General features: G+C 41.8%; 1 protein-coding gene across 1 annotated transcript in view; it reads left to right on the plus strand.

The window, feature by feature from the left end:
• The window catches only part of COL28A1 (collagen type XXVIII alpha 1 chain), a 158,323-nt gene that overhangs the window by 117,604 nt on the left and 19,898 nt on the right, over positions 1 to 20,821 (plus strand). The window contains exons 28-33 of the mRNA XM_032305402.1: positions 10,101 to 10,169; positions 10,981 to 11,061; positions 11,150 to 11,185; positions 16,768 to 16,804; positions 18,447 to 19,001; positions 20,538 to 20,695. Of these exons, the coding sequence (XP_032161293.1) occupies positions 10,101 to 10,169; positions 10,981 to 11,061; positions 11,150 to 11,185; positions 16,768 to 16,804; positions 18,447 to 19,001; positions 20,538 to 20,695 (936 nt within the window). The remainder of the gene's footprint in view (positions 1 to 10,100; positions 10,170 to 10,980; positions 11,062 to 11,149; positions 11,186 to 16,767; positions 16,805 to 18,446; positions 19,002 to 20,537; positions 20,696 to 20,821) is intronic.

Genomic DNA, 20,821 nt, shown 5'->3' on the forward strand with positions numbered 1-20,821 from the left:
AGACTATATAATCTGGGCATCCAATCTTAAGTCTTCTCAACCCCTCAGTTCTGAAAGTCTTTCAGTTCCTGTGTACCCTGGTCCCAGTGCTTCTGTGTATGCTCTCTCTCTTCCTGGAGAGATCCCTTTCACTCCCTACCTACTTAAAGAAGCTCATGCCTTTTTTTTTTTTTTTAAATGTTGAAAGTATACAGCATAATGACTTTACCTACATACATGATTACTGCAATTACCGTAGTTAAAATCCATATCTCATATAGATAAAAAAATATAAAGTAAATGAAAAAGACATAAAAGATTTTCCCTTTTGATGAGAATGCTAAGGATTTACTCTCTTAACACCTTTCAAATATATCATAAAGCAGTAGTAACTGCGATCATGTTAAACATTATATCCCTGATTCTTATCTCTCTTACAGCTGGATCTTTATACCTTTTGACCACATTTATTCACTCTCCCTACCTTTACTCCTTGCCTCTGGTAACCACAAATATGCTTTCTTTTTCCATGAGTTTTTTTTTCTTTTCTTCTTCTATTTTTTTGAAGGTTCCATATAAATGAAAAAAAAAATACAGTATTTTTTTTTCTCTTTCTGAATTATTTCACTTAGCACAGTGCTCTCCAAATCCATCACTGTTGTCACAAATGGCAGGATTTCCATTTTTACGGCTGATTAATATTCCCATGTACCCATGTATATAACACAACTTCCTTATTCATTTATCAGTTGGTAGACGTTCAGGTTTTCTGTCTTGCCTGTTAAAAATAATGCCTCCATGAACATGGAGTGCACATATCTCTTTGACATTTTGTTTTCTATGGATATGTTCCTAAAAGTAGAATTTCTGCATCATGTAATTGTATTTTTAATTTTTAAAGGAAACTCCATACTGCTTTTCATAGTGACTGTACCAATCTGCAGTCCTACCGACAATGGTTGAGGTGTCCCTTTGCTCTAGCTCCTTGCTGGGATTTGTTATCACTTGTCCTTTTGATGATAGCTTTCTAACCAAGGTGAGGTGATATCTTATTGTGGTTTTTATTTGCATTTCCCTGATAAACACTGAGTAATGTGTAGAATTGCTGAATCATTTTATTGTATACCTGAAACTAATAGAACACTGTATGTTAACTATATTGGAATTAAAATTAAGAACTGAGTAAAAAAATTACCATTGACTAAACAATAATAAATAAATCTGAAAATGTATTGATTTTCAGAGGTAAAGAAATTATCAACAAGATGCAAGGACATCCTACAAAACTAAAAAAAATTGCAAACCATACATTTCATAAGTGGTTAATATCATAAATATAGAAAGAACTTATGCAATTCAATAGCAAAGAAAAAAAACAAATAATGGAATTAAACAATAAACAAAAGTCCTGAATGGACATTTTCCCAAAGAACATATATGAACAGCTAGCGGGTAGAGGAAAAGGTGCTGGACATTACTAATCATCAGAGAAGGAGGCTCACTCTTATTCCCATTTCAAGGTTCACATTAGGTAGCACTTCTCCCAGAAGCCTTCCCTTACACACCAAAATGAGCTCATTCCTTCTGAGCCATAGAATAAATATATTTATAATTTACCACTTCTTATTGTATGAGATAATGGCATTGCAACCAGACTTGACAAGAAACAGCAAAATATCCTCAGGGTTAACTCTATTTACTTTGTTGATGATATCATACACTGGAAGTAAATCTTTTTTTTTTAGATTTTATTTATTTTATTTGTCAGAGAGAGAGAGCACAAGCAGGCAGAGTGGCAGGCAGAGGTAGAGGGAGAAGCGGGTTCCCCACTGAGCAAGGAACCCAATGGCGATTCGATCCCAGGACCCTGGGATCCTGACCTGAGCCAAAGGCAGTCACTTAACTGACTCAGCCAGCCAGGCCCCAGGAATCCCTGGAAGTAAATCTTAATAATGTCTGCCAAAGTGGAAAACAAACAGTTCTCCAGATTATCCAGCTGTATTGATAGTAGATTCTCAAGTATGAATGAAAGGAACAGAGGGCTCAGGGCAATATGTCTCCCACTGGGAGAATCTCTTTACCACCCGTTTTTGCTTATTTTGTCAAAAACACTTTTTTGGGGCCATGTCCTTTGTCTTTCTTCACTCTGCATTCCTAGCCCATGACATTTCATTCTCCATGTTAAAAAGTGGGGTAGGATGCACCTGGGTGGCTCAGTCAGTTAAATGACCAACTCTTGATTTTGGCTTGGGTCATGATCTTGGTTCCTGGATCAAGCCCCCCTTTGGGCACCATGCTCAGTGGGACATCTACTTGATGATTCTCTCCCAATCTCCCTCCCCCTGCTTGCACGCTCTCTCTCTAAAATAAATAAATAAGTGTTAAAAAAATAAGTGGGATAGAAGCTTAGGCAGTGGGTAGGAGGAATTGGGCATTCTTAATTAGGGATTTGTAATAAGAATCCAGGCCTGACACACAAATTTGAACATGTGAAGCTAAATCTTTAGTGGAGCTGTTAGATAGTTATCTGGGAATAGAAATCTAGAGTTCAGAGGAGAGATCATCAACACAGGAGATATAAATTTGGTTTATCAGTCTATTGATAGTGAAGTCTTGAGCATGAATGGGAACATGTGGGGAGTGAATATAGAGAGATAGAAAAGAAAAGAGATCCACGGAGTGGGCATGGGCCCTCGAGCCCTTGGTGGTTTGTATGATGAAGAGGACACAGCAAAGGAGACTGCGAAGTGGTAGGCAGAGAACCAAGAGGAAGTGGGTCCTGGAAGCCAAGTGAGGAAGTATCTCAAGGAGCACATGGTCATCTAGTTTCAACGCTGCTGATTATTTGAGAGGTGAAAAGTGGTCATTAGATTTGACAACACAGAAGTCATTAGTAACCTTGACAAGAGCCATGTGTACACACACGCACACACACACACACACACACACACACCCCATACTCATAGAGTAAAACATGGAAAAAATCTTAACAATTGATGAGTTGGGGTGAAGGGAATATGGGATATCTTTGTATTATTATTGTAATTTTTCTGTAGTTTGAATTAAAATTAAAAAGCATAAAAATGAGACAATGGTAAGAAAGTAAAGGAAGATAGAGCACATCAGCAAGACTTTGAAAATAATGTCCCTCGAGATGGAGTAGGAGAGTGATATGTGTGATTAAGGAAGTTTCTAAAGAATTATTTATTTATTTGAGAGAAAAGGGGCACTGGCTCAGTCTGTAAAGCATCTGCCTTCAGCTCAGTTGATGATCTCAGGGTCCTGGGATTGAGTCCTGGCATCAGGCTCCCTGCTCAGTGGTGTGTCTTCTTCTCTCTCTCCCTCTGCCTGCCACACCTCCTGTTTGTGTACTTTCTCTCTCTGACCAATAAATAAATAAATATTTATTTGATGGGGGAGGAGAAGAGGAAGAGAGAGAAAAACTTAAGCAGACTCTGCTCACACGGGGCTAGATCTCATGACCCTGAGGTGACGACCTGAGCTAAAACCAGGAGTTGGACACTTAACAACTGTGCCACTAGGTGTCCTAAGGTAGTTTTTCTTAAAGATGGGAGAGATTGTATGTATGTATATATGTATGTATGTATGTATGTATATACACTGTATGCTGATGGAAAAGATGTAGTGAATAGGGCAATATTCATGATGTCAAAGAGAAAGCAGGTGCTAGAGACGTGCCTGTGATTTTTTTAAACTAGAAGAGGCTTCTACTAATTCCTCCCCCATCTCAAACAAGAATCTATTCTACAACATTCTAAAGGGCATCTGGCCATTCACACCCTGCTTGGACACTCCAAGGACGGAAACTTTGTACCTCTCTTATATGTTTCCCAATGGCCCTGTAGCAAATTCAAGAAACTTTGTTACTTTTTTAAAAAGAAAAGAATGCAGACTTTATCTTTTTAAAATTAATGTAATTTTCTTTATTTTACTTAAAAATATACTTGGATATCTTTGTCCTTCCCATTTTTTGAAAAAAATTCATTATTTTCAGCTATTGTTTTAATTTTGATTGTGGTAAGAATACTTAGCATGAGATCTACCTACTTAACAAATTTCTGCCTGCACGGTACAGTATTGTTAACTGTTAGCATTACGTTGTGCAGTCCATCTTTAGAACCTACTCATCTTGCATAACTGAAACTTTTACGTCCATGAAACGACAGCCCGTTCTCGCCCTCGTCCTCGCCCCTGGCAACTACTATTCTACTCTGCGCGACTTGGACCATTGGGTCAGCTCATGTTGTGCAATCATGCAGTGTTTGTCCTTGCAGGTTTCAAACCATTTTTAGGAACAGACTCAAAATCTGTCCCTGCATCTGTAAACAGTAAACCATTTCTCCACCTCTCACTGGGCACAATGGGACTAGATCACCATGGGAATGAAAATCAAGTATAATGAAGCCACCTTGTTCCACTTAAGCCCATTAGGCCCATATCCTGGCCAGGTACCAAGTGAGCCTGGGCTGCACTCCAGCGGAAGGCTCGCCTGCTAACACATACCTTACAGATTGATTCTACTCCCAGCCGAATGGGCTGCTTTACTGAAAGAGCATTAATTATGCGGCCCTAGCCATGTTAGAGAAGGCTAACATGTCAGAATGGGACATTAAATTAGAGGAATTCAGTTCCACAAAGGAAAGGATTTTAAGAAACTGGAGGCTCCTGATTTTTAGGCTAGAGATGGAGAAACTGCCTGGCTTCTACTCTGTGCCAAGACAGAACTGAGGACAGAAAATCAGCAGAGCCTTTGAGATCAAGATAGTCCATACTCTCTCTTTGGAGAGAATTATTGTTGAAATTATTGTGGGGAAAGCAAGAGAGTCCATACTCTCTCTTTGGAGAGAATTATTGGGTGTGAAATCAAATATAATCTGAGGAGTTGGGGAAGGTTTGCAAAAGCCTGGATTTTATCATTTACATACTTGCCCCCAGGTTATTCTAACAATTTCCTTAAAGTATGTCTAGCTCTCTCATTACTTGGCTCAGTCCTTCACACAAGGGCACACCATCAAAGACAGTTGCTAGTTATAACAGGAGAATGTGACGAAAGGGATTCAGGAGGAAGGGGCTAGGCGCCAATGCCAGACCATTGCGTTGTTCTAGGGGTCTCTGGGTAAGCACCTGGACAATTATATGCACTCCATAGGCCACGGGCAAAATGCCATTTTCCTTCCAAAGTGAATTAACTGTGTCCGTGAAGCCTAAGAAAAGAATTCCTTTCAATACAGGATGGTTCCTGGATTTGAAGTCAAATACTTAGGTAACTATTCAGGCAGGTCACCGTGTCTTGCTGACTCTGCCATTTACCCATGAACTCAACATCTTAATATAGCACCGGCTTCTTCCTTTGAGTTGCTTTTCATTTGAAGGCCTGCTTCAGTAATCTTGTACTCCCCACTTTCAAAATTTATCAACATTTGTATTCTCTTACATGACACCATAAAATTATCAGCATCAGAAAATTATCATTGCTATATTACTGTTTACTCTATAGACCCTATTAATTTTGCCATTCTATTCATTCGTTGTGTTTTCTAAAATACTTATTTTATTCTTTAGTCAAAGATTATTTATATACAGCAAAATTCACCCTTTTAAATGTACAGTGTTACGAGTTCCAGCAAACAAATAGGAGGCCTCTACTGGTCTGGGCTAAGGAAGTTTTCCTGACCTTTCCCCAGGAGTGGACATCTCCTTTCCCGAGTAGTGGGACATCTCTAACGGTTTCTGATCCATGCCTGCAAGTTTATTCTGTTTCCTTTCCCCAGCTCCCATGGGTCATCTTTGCCCTAAAGGTGACAGTGCTAGCTATACCTCTCTGGCAGCTTAAGACTTTTGTCGTATAGGAGGCTTTGTGCCTTTCACTGGGGTCCACTGCGTCCCTCCCCGGGGCCTGAACTGTTAGGGAAGCTTTGGGACTCACCTTGTCCCCAGCCTTTCTTATGAGCATTGGTGAGGTCCCCAAAGAGTCTGTGAGTGGGTATTAATTCCTCTGTGTCTGAAGCTTCCAGGGGTCCTGTCCTCTCCCAAGAGCATACACTCAACCTTTAGCAACTGATAAGAATTTTAGCTGAATTCTTCCAGCTTGTATGACATTGGTGTTTCCAGCATATACGTGCCAATGTCCTGTCTCTCCTTAGAGGATCCTCTGTTTCCTTAGATTTTGAATCACAGGGTTGCCCCACAGCCACAGCTCTATGATGCACTCAAAAAAAAAAAAAAAAAAAAAGCTGGACTTCCCTAGATTTACCATTTTTTTGTTGTGGATTTAAGAGCAAAAGCAGCCTTTTCTAGTTTCTACACCCTAAAGGGAATAGAGAAGTTCACTTTATAGTTTGGGATCATCATGAATCATGAATTTGATTTCTTTCTTTACTGTACCAGAATTATCTGGAAAATGAAAATGATCACATCTGCAGCAGGAGGGATCTAAGGGGGAGATAGAGTGGTGGAGAAGCTGGGCTTGAAATGTGGATTTAATTATACCTTCAGATAGACACGTTCTTTCCTGTAGCAGCTTCTGATCCAGGTTGAAATAATTGCATCTCATCTTCCTGAGACTTGTAAGGAAGAGTATGATGGGCTAGCACTCGGCTCTGCCAAATTAAGGGGTTTGCTTGCTATTAGCCTGGTAGCACACTCTGAAAGTTAGAGGAAGACTTCCAAGTATTTTAAAGGGAAGCTGACAATTAAAGAGGAAAAAAAAAAAAAGGCTTTTGTATAGGGAAACACAGCTGCCTAGAATAGCTACATGTGGTACAATTATATAGAAAATGTCTATAATGTGAAGTGGTGCCAAATAAATTCCTGACCCTGGAGATGATCCTAACATGCCGAGTGGCTACTTGGAGGTTTTCCCCTCAGGACATAGCACTGAAGCTGCAGTAGCTTTTAAGTTTGCTAGGAAATTGTGTAATTTCTTAAAGGAAGCTAGTTAGTCACAAACATTTATTGGACATCTATATTAGCCGTTGCAGGGCATGTAAAAGAAATAATTATTCTGAATAATTGTCAGAAAGGTATCAAGTTCTTTCTGGACCCACTTTGTCTGAGGGTATGGTTCTCAGGGACCATTCCCCATCACACCCCAGTCCTGCAGGCGGGGACAAAGCCAGTTATACAGCCGCTCCTAGTGCTCCCTCCTGAACCTTTAATCCCCTTCCACTTGGCTTCGAAACATCCTGACAGCACCCCTACCCCCAAACTCAGGTCCCAGGCATCTCAAGGATCTCCCTGACAACCTCGCACCACCTTTCAACCAGGTACCTGGTCCAATAAAGATGTCCTACTTCGCCTCTGTAAACAAAACAAAACAAAAACCTCAGAAAACGAATTTATGCCAAGATGTCATTTACGGACACATCTTTCTTAAGAGGATATCTTTCTTTCTTTTTTTTTTTTTTAAAGATTTTTATTTATTTGTCAGAGAGAGCGAGCGAGAGTGAGCACAGGCAGACAGAGTGTAAGGCAGAGTCAGAGGGAGAAGCAGGCTCCCTGTGGAGCAAGGAGCCTGACGTGGGACTCGATCCCAGGACACTGGGATCATGACCTGAGCCGAAGGCAGCTGCTTAACCAACTGAGCCACCCAGGCGTCCCAGAGGATATCTTTCTTATAGTTTTTGGTTTTTATTTTCTTTTTAATTAGAACAGAGAACGGCTGATTCTCAGGCAGGTTTCTCGCCACCGTCCTCCATATAACTCTGGGAGCTGACCACCCAGTCTGTATGTAGACAGACCCCTCTAGCCTTTATTTTCTCGATGAGGCCGCATATCCACTCTCAGAGCACAGTGTTCAGCATCTGTAATGGGATTGATCTGTGTTCCACATATTCTTGTCTGTTTCTCTTCACACCCATGTTAGCTGGGCCATCTTTGGAAATAGAACAGGTTTTTGTCTCCTCCCCGTTCTCCTGCTTGAATATCTAGCTTGCACAAGCTGCACATTGATGTACCATCTCTGGCATATTCCACAGGCACCAATCCCTATTTAGGGTTCTGGGGCTCTATGTACCACCATGTTTCCTGGTGGGAAAAAACTATTCTCTCTTGACTGTGAACTGAATAGGGAAGACCACTGATCCCTGCCTATCTCCCATTATCACTGAGGCAAATATCACTTTTTCGGCAGTGAGCCTCCTCAGATGGGCCTGAGACATCCATGCACAATGCTGCAGAAACCCTCACTGTGGGACCACTATGCCATGGCACTGTGCCTGCCTCAAGAGTCACCAAGGTGAAAAAGACCGTCTACAAATGAGTTCTCAGCAATCTGATCTTTGTAAGAAACTTGGTCTGAGCCGAATTGAGGAGGCAAAACTATAACCCCATACCTGCCTTCCATTTAGAAGTACAACATGGCAGAGATGATTAAGTACCTAAAAGTTCAGCTGAGTCAGCCTACTGAGAGGGGCTAGTGATGGGTCCAGCAAGAGCTGAACACTTCATTTCAACAAGAGTCTCCAATTATATTCATCCTATGTTGTACCCACCTGTGTAAGATTTGTTTTAAGGAAACGTTCCCCCCTAGGGAGGTATGCAAGTGTGCAAAGATATGTAACAGTCTTCACTGAAGCATTATTTGTAATTGGGAAATACTGGAAACAACCTAAATGTCCATCACTAGGATAATGAATAAATTGTCTAGTTATTTAATAGCATACTGTACAGCAGAGAAAATTAACAAATTAGAACTATGTATAGGTACCCAGATCTACTTCAAATAGATAATGCTGAGATTTCAAATACAAGTTGGATGCAGAGATATATCACTTACTTGAGGTTTAAACTATTAAATATTGTCCATGATCTTAGATTATATATATGTAGTTAAAACATAAAAACATAGATATGGGTTGTGATGCATGTCAATTTCAGAAAGAGATTTCCCCTTCTTAGGTGAAGGGGATTGGGTACATCAGGGGTTTCAGGCATATCTGCACCCCTGAATTTCATTTTTAAATATAGGTGAGTGTTTGCCTTTTATAGTATACATTTTATGTGTCTGAAATATTTTATTATAATACTTTGAAAAAGAAAGCATTTTGTTGATTTTTTTAAAGTTTGAAAGCCAGTGAGCTAGGAAGGGGGGTCGAGGAATGCTGATACTCAAAGTTACAGTGGTCTCCAAGCAAGCCTCTGTGACTCCTTCAAGACTCCCTTCTAAAGCCCATCCTCCCTCCTGGAACAGTGGTTCTCAAGCCCTAGCAGGCCTATGGTAAAAGGAATATTTTACCCCAACCCCCATCCTGGATTCTCATTTCAGTGTCTGAGGTTTTCATTAAGCATACCAGTGAATCTAGTAGGTGTGGTCAGGGTCCATTTGAGAAAGATATTCAAGGTAAACAAATGAAGTCTCAGCAGCTCGTGGTCCCACAAACCTTTGTCATAGACTTATTGCTAACAATGACTTAGAGTTAAGTAGCATCAGAACGATGACTTTGTATACCCAACAGGGATTATTTCTGTTTCAAGCTATTTCGGTTTTGGGGGTTGGGGAGCAGGAGAAAAAGTTAAGGTAAGGGAGGGAGCAGTTAAAAACAATACAATGAAAAACATTTTTATTTTCTGAATTAGGGAATTACTAAATCAATAGAATCATGGTACTAATTATCAGGGCTGGAACTAACAGTATATGGTAATTATATAAACAGCTCCTTGGCATTAATTGGGGAGAGATGCTGTTATATCCTCTTTTCCTCCATTATTAAGACAACACATGCTTTTAGCATATCAAAAAAATATAGAAAAATGTAGAGGAGATTATAAAAATCACCATTAATATCACAACTGAAATAACAGCTAGTTGTCATTTGTGAACTGGTTGACATAATGTTCATAGTTTGAAAATTGGCCAAGGTGGGAGTAATTATACCACAGAAATAGGCAAATGCTGTAAACCAGCTCCTTCACTTCTACCCCAGACTCAGAAGTTCAACTTTTACTAGCAAATCATCTAGCCCATCCGACATCTACATTTCCCCCAAAATTTAGATAATGCTACAGTGCAGTTTTGGAACCACAAGTATATATCTGACTCAAAGAATTTTCTGAGTTATCTTGGGAAATTAATGGGCTGATCCCTTTTTTGTATTGTGTAGGGGGAGCAAGGACCTCAAGGCTTTCCAGGGCCAAAGGGCATGACAGGCCGTGGCCTCCCTGGACAGAAGGTAAGTTATTTTAAGACCTTAGAAAAATGCTTGGGTTTAGGTTTTCAATAGCTTTTTGTGAGCTTTGGAAGAGCTCTCATACTGGTCATTCATCCTTATAGCTTTCGGAGGAAAAAATCCATTTAGAAGCAAATCCTTATGGATTTCCTTTCCTAACTAGAAACATGCTTACTTTATAAATCTTGTTTTCTTCATCCTTGAAAGCCAGCTGCTAAAGGAATGAATCCTTACAACATACCATGTAGAAGACACCAGAGAACTCTGCTATAAAATTTTATAATAGTGGCACTTCCTGAAAGCAGTGAGCTGTTCTTATCATATCTCAAGGTCTCCTCATCTGGAGATCTCTGATTCGTCATGAGTTAGATTATGGTAACTGCGGGGGGAAGGTAAATATAATGATAAATATAATATAGTGGCACTTCCTGAAAGCAGTGAGCTGTTCTTATCATATCTCAAGGTCTCCTCGTCTTGAGATCTCTGGTTCGTCATGAATTAGATTATGGTAACTGCGGGGGGAAGGTAAATATAATGATAAATATGATATAGTGGCACTTCCTGAAAGCAGTGAACTGTTCTTATCATATCTCAAGGTCTCCTCGTCTTGAGATCTCTGGTTCGTCATGAATTAGATTATGGTAACTGCAGGGGGAAGGTAAATATAATGATTTTTTCCCTGTAGTATATTTTTATCAACCAGAACCACAGGTCTTCAAGAGAAACCACTGGCAAATGAACTAAATTTTAGAGTTTTTTCTTCTTTGGCCTCAATATTTACATTCTAAACTTCTCTTTTCACTATATTCTAAAGGGAGAACATGGAGAACAGGGCGCTATGGGAAAGAAAGGTGATAAAGGGGAAATTGGGGAGCCCGGCTCTCCAGGAAGACAGGCAAGGAGTGATTTTTTATCTTACTGTAGTTTTTATACATTAACTAGCTCCAACCTACACTGACTGTTACTCTTCTTCCATTAAGTAGGGGTTACAAGGACCAAAGGGAGACGTAGGACTTACGGTGAGTATCCATCCTAGAGGGTAATTGAGGGTTGGTGCTTGCAAAATTACTGCATTCATGTTTTAGCTTCAAAAATATGAATTCTTTGACACAGTTCCAGGTGCTATATAATGAAAGCACAGCTCTATAAGCCCAGTGTTGACTTAGATGCATGAGGTAATTGATCTGAACCTGAGGCAAGAGGAACGCCAGGCAGCCTTCACCCAGCCCAGGGGTGGGGTGTGACTACTCCCCTCTCACCCCTGGTAGACAGGGTAACAAGGAGGTGAACTGTTTAAAAAATGACTTCTAATTTACATGATCTTCCACATTTTCAAATGGGGAGAGAGTTCTGTTTCCTGGAACTAGCTCCTTTAGGAAGTGACTCGGAGAACAGCCATCACAAAATGGAGATTAATATACTAATTCACTTATTCAACAAAACTTGCAAGGCATCGGCAAACTTTTCCCTATGTTCCCTACACCGCAGCAAATAAAGAGCTGACTCTACAAAAACTTACAAGATGGGAAAGTTCTAGAATTTCTATAGCAAAGTCTATTTCTTCCTTTCTTGCTGGAGGGCACTACATCTCCTGGAGTGGAGAAGCAATAGGAACCTTCTCGTTTTCCCCCTTTTGATTTTTCAGTGGGTCATGGTCTGGGGATGCTGATCCTATGTGCTGTGCTAAGCAGATCCAGGCATCAGGGGTGGGAGTTCAGGTAGTTTAGATAAGACACAAGAACTGGGCATATAACAAACAGAACACACACTTTTTTTTATGTCCTGTTTGCCTTTTCGTCTTTGTTCTTCCTCACCACAAGCCAGATACCTCCAGATGCCTGTGGCATATGAAATAGCTGCATACACATTAATTCCTCCTCCGAAGTAGCAGGGAGAGTGTCTGTAAAATGCTCAGAGAAGCAATCCCGGAGGTTTATACCCTCCCTCTTACCCCAGCATGTGGAGAGGGCCTGGCTTCTTCCATCCATTAATTTGTTCACTCAGTTTGCCAACATTTTTTGGGTGCATATTCTGGGTCAGGCTCTGAGACAGACAGGGGAGCAGTAGAGATTAAGAGACTGTGTCTGTGGACTCAAGGAGCTCACAGCCCATTAGAAAGAAAGACAAACTAAGGATCTTCACCTGTCATTTGATAAATGCCATGATAGGAGTCAGATATGTGGACCCAGAACAGACAAAAGGATGTATGATGATGTTTGGGGCCAAGTTAGGCTTTTATCGCTCGAGCAGAAGATTTTTAATGCAGAGGCAGAGATCTTAGAAATGAGGATGTCATTCTGCTGACCCAGGCTTTCTAGATTCTAGAAGAGGGACTAGCAGGGAAGGATGAGTGAAGGAAGAGCGAATTTGCCTTCAGTGAGAATCTAGTCTGTGACCGGTTCTGGTTCTGTGATAGGCTCCTTCACCTCATAGCACCCTTGCTTAGTATTGCTGGGTGCCCGAGGGCTCAAGGTTTAGAGCGCCCACACGGGACCCTTAGTGCTTCTTCTGCCTCACTCCTTCCCCTGGGTGAGGAGTCCTCAGGGCCAAAAGGGACTGAGCATCCCGAGCACATGCCTGCTGTATTCTACACGCTAGATACACAGGATCCCCAGGTTGCCTGCCTAAATGACAGCACTGGCCTGCATGCTTGGGTCCCCCCAGAAGGTGGGCAAGGGGCAGCTGTTTTCAGGGAATCTGGACAGAGCTCAGAGGTGAGGACTGTTCACCCCGCGAATGATGGCCCAGTCCCCGTGCAGTGTAGCAATGGTAGGGACAGGGTGGAATAAGAAGAGGACAGGCTGGAGGCCATCGCCCTCTCTTGCCCAAGACTCCATGCTAATATATGTGATAGCTCCGTGAGATCGGTACTATTATCTCTGCTTCCATGAAAGACATGCTAAATCAGAAAAGTTTTGAGCAATACGCCTGAAGTCACCTTGCTAGCAAGTAGCAGAGCCCTTGTAGCCAGAGTTGGCTTGTCTGGGACCAAATCCTAGCTACTCCCCCATGAATGCTGTTCTTAGAAGGCCTCTTTCCTCTCCCCACCCACGTTCTCTCCCTGGTCAAATATATCCCCAAACGGCTGTCAGTTGTAGATTCATTCCAGACTAGCAAACTACTCTTTTAGAAAATACCATTGACAGAGTTCAGTGTCACAATAATTCACGCCAAACTGCTTCCAAAAGGCTGTTCCTCCACCTGTCCCTTACATGTTGGCATTTCTCAGCATCTGCCCTCAGTCTTCTTTCTCCTGGTCTTCCAACTCTAAGGCAGGGACAGCCATGAAAGGGAGGATGTATAGTTTGAAAAGGCTAATTTAATATCATAGCAAAGCTTATGGAGAATGAAAACATAACGTCTTTATGTCATAAACACGGAAAGGAATATGTTTAACCAGTGGAGGTGCAGGGACACATAGGTTTCAAAAGACTGACATGCTCTGCTCTAGGCAATCTCATCTGCCACGGCTATTTCCACAGCCGTTTATAGGCTGGCCTTCCTGACATCCATGTCCAGTCTGCGCTGCTCTCTTGAGCACCAAACCCTACGTCTTACAGCCTACTGGACATCCCTAGCTGGACGTCCCATCGATGCATCAGACTCAGCCACACCCAAGCAGAGCCTAGTGATCTTCATCAGCCCCGCCCTGCTCCTGTTCCACTCCTGCCTGTCTCACAGAGTGGGCCAACATCATTTGCCTTTTCTGAGACTCTTTCCTCCCCCATCCTTCCAATTACTCACCAACCCCCTTCATTTTCTCTCTGGAAGTTCCTTCCAGACCAGTCCTTCCTCGCCATCACTACCAACACTCCTTTCTGGCGTCACTTTCCCCCCTCACTATTTAGAAACCTCGAACCCCTTCATTGGCAGCCATGATCACCTTTTTAAAATAAAAGTGTGATCAGATCTCTTCTCGGCTTAGGGACTATGCCTCTTCTCACCACCCAGGATAAAGTTCACACTCTTCACCACGACACAAAGACCTTCTAGAGTTCATCTGTCTTCCACATTTCCTGTCATTCCTTCTGCCACGTCCATGTCCTAAGTTTATTCAAGTACTGTAAGGCACTGTGTTTGTGTAATTTGTGCCCTGCCTGGAATGCTCCTCCCATTCCCCTTCTGTCCTCCCCAAGCCGCTCATAATCTACCTTCCCAGACCATGGCCCCACCCTCAGGTTCCCGCACCTGGAATTCCCAGCAGACCAGCGTGGTTCCTTGGCGCGGATCTAATAGTATAGCCCTGACAAAAGTATTTATTTGTCTACTGCTTACTAGACTATGAATCTTTTGATAGGTATAAATTTGATGCCTTCATCATTGGCAAAAATAGCCGAAGTAGTCATTGAACAATTTGAGAGGGAAAAATAAAACTATTTTAGTCAAGTAAAAGCAAAGAAGAGGAGGAAAAGATTGATATATGTGAGTACTTAAAGCATTTTAGACCTGGTTAGACCATAAAAGCACATTAAAAAGAATTTAAATGCAACTTTGATATATAAATTATTCTTAACAAGTCAATGAAAGATAAATATCTTAATAGAAAGAAATGGACAAAGGACATACAAAGAATTTGCACAAGAGGATACAACTTGGAAACGTGCATGTGAAATAGAATTTAGCCTCACCAAGAATTACATAAGTATAATTTAAATCAATGTGATATCTTGTTCTATCAAATGGCAAAGATTATATAATAATAATAACCAGCATTGTGTGTCTAAAATAAAAGAGGTTTTTCTTATACACTGCTGTTAGAGGTGTCAGTTACAATCTTTCTGAAGGTCACTTTGGCAATAATGCATCGAGAACCTTAAAACAGCCATGCATCCGACTTAGTAATCAAGTTTTTCAGAATACTGAATCATACGGGAAATTCAGCATGATACAGGGTTAAGTGAAAAACTATAACCATAAACTTGGTGTCTAGTATTTTCTCCTTTCTAAAAACATAATGTAAATATATAAATATATACATTTTCCCTTTCTAGACACATCCTAGTTTCCGATTTATTAAATGCCTCTCTAAATGTGGAAAAACATGACAAGGTGCTCCCCCAAAAGATGACTGTTGACTTCCTCCTTTTATATAATTGTATTGTTTTGAGAGTTCCTTTTATTTTTATTTAATTTTTTTTTAAGATTTTATTTATTTATTTGTCATAGAGAGAGAAGCGAGAGCAAGCACAGGCAGACAGAGTGGCAGGCAGAGGCAGGGGGAGAAGCAGGCTCCCCGCCAAGCAAGGAGCCCGATGTGGGACTCGATCCCAGGACGCTGGGATCATGACCTGAGCCGAAGGCAGCCGCTTAACCAACTGAGCCACCCAGGCGTCCTGATTTTTATTTAATTTTTTTAAAGATTTTATTTCTTTATTAGGGAGAGAGAGAGGATTCCCGAGAGAGAGAGAGAGAGAGAGAGAGAGAGAAGAGGCAAAGGGAGAGGAAGAAGGAAACTCCTGACTGAGCAAGGAGCCCAATGCGGGACTTGATCCCAAGACCCAAGCTGAAGGCAGACGCTTAACCAGTTAAGCCAGGCACCCCGAGAGAGTCCTTTTTAAGTAGCCACTTGGAATCAATGGCTTTTTCTCGGTTTACAAAAAATACAATTTAATTAAAATGCCCTGAGTATTTTCTGTATATGCTTCTGTGAAGGCACATCACCAGCAATGTCATCTTTACCCCAATTCTATCATTATGGATATTTTTTTCTTTAAAACTTTACTTTTGCAACTGCTAACTTTTATCTTCTTGGATCTTCTTTAGTTTTGCCTCCTTCCCGTTGAGATTTTCTGGGCTTCTCCTACGTTCATCATTCCGGTCAGCTTCTTGTCTTCGGCAAATACAGAATTCTGTTTTCCAGCGTTCCATCCCAGTTATTTGTGAACGGGCTGCTCAGGGCAGGGTCGTCGGCACATCGATTTCCCCTGCCTGCCTCATCCCGGGTCTCTGCTGGAGCTGATGACAGCAGGACCAGGGAGGAGCATTCAGGAGCACCGGGGCATTTCCCGGAAGTGCTGAAGTGAGATGAGAGTATGAGGAACCTGGGGAGGGGACTTGCAGAACTAGAGAAACTTGCAGTCCCAAACTAGAGAAACTTGCAGTCCGTAGAGAAAAGGAGGGAATACAGCGCGGAATGAAATCTCTTTTGGCCCTGGTACCTGTCTTGGTTGCTCAGTGCATGTGGGTTAAATTGAGTTAATGTGGGTTAAGCTGATGGTGTGCCTTGCCCACACCTCTGTACGTAGTACTTTATGGAGTTGGACCCTATCCTAAGAGTTTTGTGTGCGTAGCCTCATTTGGCCTGCACCCCTGCCCTGAGGCACAGATACTATCAGGTCATCTCATGCCAAGGTCACACAGCTGATAGATGCTGGAGCCGCAGTGTGAACCCTGGAAGTCCGAGCTCTGACATTTCACAACTCACACACACTTCGGTTATGATACATTCTAGCCACCTTTTCACCTCCGTGCCTTTTATTTTCCTCAGCCAAAGAATAAAAGCAAATGGCTCCACCCTGATTGTAATAAGACATAGCTTTTGTGATGATAGGAAAAAATATCACGGTCATATAAATAATAACATTTTCCTTTTGTCCTCCAGAGAGAAGAAATTATCAAAATTATTTTTGAAATATGTGGTAAGCTTTGACCATCAAGAAAAGAACCATCGCTTCAAAATACCACAGCCACTGTGTTCTGTGTTGGTCGAGATAAATGCGGTTACCCAGAGATACATGAGAGATCGCTCTTGAGAAAGTCTGAAGCTCATTTGGAAAGTCAATGGGAAACTGAAAGATGTGGAGAGAGGGGCTGTGGGAATCCTGATTTTAAGAAAAAGAAGTCCTCTTCCCAGGGTGGTTAAGAGGAGTGAAGACACAGGCCCTGGAGTCAGTGGGCAGCCAGGCCTTTTGTGAGCACAGAGCTTATTTGTATTCAGTGACATTTACCTGAGCTTGGGAAGGAAAAAAACAACAAAGGAAATATGACCACAGGGGCCTAACTAGCATTTGAGTCCAGCCTGGCTGGTGATTATAATGTCTGTGTTTCTCCTGAAGGAAGAAGTCTTTCTGAATTGAGTTTTGAGCACAATTTCTAGAGTGCATTTCAAAGAAAGGAAGACACAGTCAGGAGGTCATTGTGCTTCATAGTTCTATCTAAATGCTTCTGTGGCTAAATCTGCTAGACTTAAAATAGAGCTGGCAGAAAGAGGGGGAAAAAAAGAGATTAGCCCAAAGGCAAGAGATTAATAGAATAATGGTGATAAGAGAACCATGGCAGAAATGTCACTGTTCTTCCATACAGGGAACCCCTGAACTGGCTTGTCCCCCAAAAGACCTCGGGACTTTAAGAACCCATCTGGGACTCTGCACAGTGACAGGCCAGTTTAGAAGTGGCTTCTGAGTTCTGGAAGCCTGGTAAAAATAGCACAAAGTTTCCTCATGATTTTTTCAGAGAGGGCTGTTGGGCAACACGAAGGTAAGAATAAACTGATGGAGCCCAGATAAGTCTTATTTCCTGGTAGCTTGAATGATTGCATTGAATGGTAAACCTTACACAGAAGTTGTTTATTAACCAGCATTCTGAGCTCATTCTCCTGAATGTCATAGTATGGAGGGACTGCTGGCCTCACTGAGCCACCTTCATCATTGTTGTGAGCAACTGGGCACACAAACTAGAGTTTGGGGCAGATGTATAGTATATTCTTCTGTATAGTTATGGGCCCTCATCCTTTCCCCACAATTAACCATTTCCAATTTCATTCCATTTCCAATCCATCAATTTACCCCATGGTCATTCTAATGAGCAAATATCAATTTCACATAAGGATATGGTAGAAGACTAGGTGGTTAGCTTTCGGATTCAGATTCAATACAGATGCTGAAAGGACAAAGAGCACATTGAGGCTAGGGTTATCTTTTAGGGACAGGGAGAGCCATGGAATCAGGAAGGCACACATTGGGATGCTGACCCTTCTAAAAATATATTTTTCCTAATCTGAGAAATTGGCACATAGGTGTTTGTTATTTTATCCTCTGCAGTGTTTTGGTGGGTTTGTGTGTGTGTGTGGGGGGTATTTTTATAATATATTGTTTCTTAAAAAGTCAAATATAGAAACCAGAAGGGGGATAGCTGTTAGCTATTAACTCTCCCAGAAAGGGAAGGTTACAGTTCAGGTCTCTAGTGGTTTGCTGCCCCTCTCACACCAATCGGACACCAATCAGTGATGTTCTGATTTTCATTCATTCATGCAATGTTTCTATCTCAATATTCATCTTTCAGGGTGTGGGCCCAAATGCAAAGAGACTCCTCTAGAACTGCTGTTTGTGATTGACAGCTCCGAAAGTGTGGGGCCAGAGAACTTTGAGATCATCAAAAGTCTTGTGAAGACTCTGTCCGACCAGGTTGCTCTGGACCTCGCGACGGCCCGCATCGGCATAATCAATTACAGCCATAAGGTGGAGAAGGTGGCTCATCTGACTCAGTTCTCCAACAAGGATGACTTCAAGCTGGCTGTGGACAACATGCAGTACCTGGGGGAAGGCACCTACACTGCCTTAGCTCTCCATGAGGCCAACCACATGTTTGAAGCCGCAAGGCCAGGTGTGAAGAAGGTGGCCTTGGTCATTACTGATGGGCAGACTGATACCCGAGATGAAAAGAATCTGACTGAAGTGGTGAAGAAAGCCAGTGACATCAGTGTGGAAATATTTGTGATTGGGGTAGTGAAGAGAAACGATCCCAACTTCGAAATGTTCCACAAAGAAATGAATCTCATTGCTACCGACCCAGATAGCGAGCACGTTTATCTGTTTGATGACTTCATTACCCTGCAAGGTAAGACTCAGGGCCGGGAGAAAAGAATTTATGCTCTTCTTCCAAGAACTGCCTCACTGGATTATTTGGCCAAAAATAGAAATCGGGAAGAGGCTAATGAGGCTTATGCCAACACTAAATTAAACACATAAACTCCAGAAGGCAAAACATGTTCAGCATGTGTCCAGTTTAGAGAGTACAATCTCTTATCTTTATTCACTTGCAATAAGTGCTGAGTTGGCCTTGGAGCTGATTAACTGGGCCATCGATGGTCGAAGACATAGTTAAAAAGAAAGTGTAGGATCTGGGGTATTGCTAAGCCTAGTTAAAGTTCAAAAAGTGACCTAACCTGCATAAGAGGTGCAGGAAGCCAGCAGCAAGGCAGAAAATAATCATGGAATCGAAGTGCATTAAGAAGTACATAATGAATGAAAAAAAGTTATGGTAATCTAAAGAGAGGAGAAACACAGGTAATGGGAATTATTCTGTTCCCATCTCTGTTCTATTCTCCATTAGCTGCTCTTACAAAATATGAGGCTAATGAAGAATAGACAGTTTGATATTGGGAGTTTATCTTATAGTTCCACTTTGTGAATATTCATCTACAGTCAGTGCTAACCTTCCTTTTGCTACTTTGCCCTGTCACATGAGCTGATGCTTCCCAGGGAGGCATTCTAAGACACTGACTCCTCTGTAAGTGTGGTCAGTATCGCTTCCCAGTGAAACACATTCCAATTCTTTGGCAACTGAGAACTCATTCTGGCAGGGGCCACATCCCGCGAGCTTGGGAAGTAGGTGAAATGTATGCTTCACGTGTTTGCAGGCTTCCATTTGGCTCCATCATTCCTTGTCCATCCCTCCGGGAGTGGGGCTGACATGGCCTAGCACAGCCCCTCCTGGCCCTCATGCTGCTCCCTGCCTACTCAGACTGGCTGCCAGCCCCTCTGGCCTGAAGAGTAGCATGCCCTGCCCACAACCTTCTCACTTGTCATTTCCCCTTTCTCCAGGCCTTTCTAATCTGGGGTTTCGTTTGCTGAACACCCTGCAGGAGGACTGGTAGACTTATCAGACAAACCCTATTCACTGGGCTGTTACTGTGTTACAATGTCCAGAAATATTACACATTTCAGAGATATTATACTTTAATAATTAAAGAGCTTTATCTAATCTTAACCAAAGGAGTTAGTGATTCATCCCAGCTAATGAGGGATATATTTTTGAACTGGTTGGCCTTTGGCTCCCTCTGGAACCAGAGGTAAAGACCCATTATTCTCCTCTTGGGTGGGACCTGCCCCTTCCACAGAGTAGTTCAGTTAATGTACACTCTGGATAATAAGGATTTAAGTAGTTCTTTTGCCTCCATAGGCTGTTGTACATGATTAAATTCAATTGAATTATTTTAGATGGCCTCTTCTAGATGATCCCCAAAATGCTTTAAAACTTAGTTCACCGAGCGGTTGACCTTAAATGATGGGAAAATGCTTAAGAAGAGCACGGAAGAGCTCTTTAAACAGGTTTTGCCCCTACTCTTCTCCTTTTCTATTTTTCTTTTTAAAGACACCCTGAAGAAAAAGTTGTTTAAAAAAACATGTGAGGATTTTGATTCCTACCTCATTCAAGTTTTGGGTTCACCGGCACTTCAACCTGGATTTGGGATATCAGGGGGAAAAGTTGATGAATCCACTCCAGAGCCTCAGAAAGAGATTTCGGAGTCTGTAAGTAACTCTCTTGTTTAATTTGTGAGCTTAAAATTATGTATTCTGTCTAACGTCAAAGACCATCTTGGCCTGCCCTGTCAAGAACCAACTGAGAGGAGTGTATTTTCAAGTCCTTGACTATAA

This window comes from Mustela erminea, chromosome 11, assembly GCF_009829155.1.
Source record: "Mustela erminea isolate mMusErm1 chromosome 11, mMusErm1.Pri, whole genome shotgun sequence".
NCBI classification, from domain to species: Eukaryota; Metazoa; Chordata; class Mammalia; order Carnivora; family Mustelidae; genus Mustela; species Mustela erminea.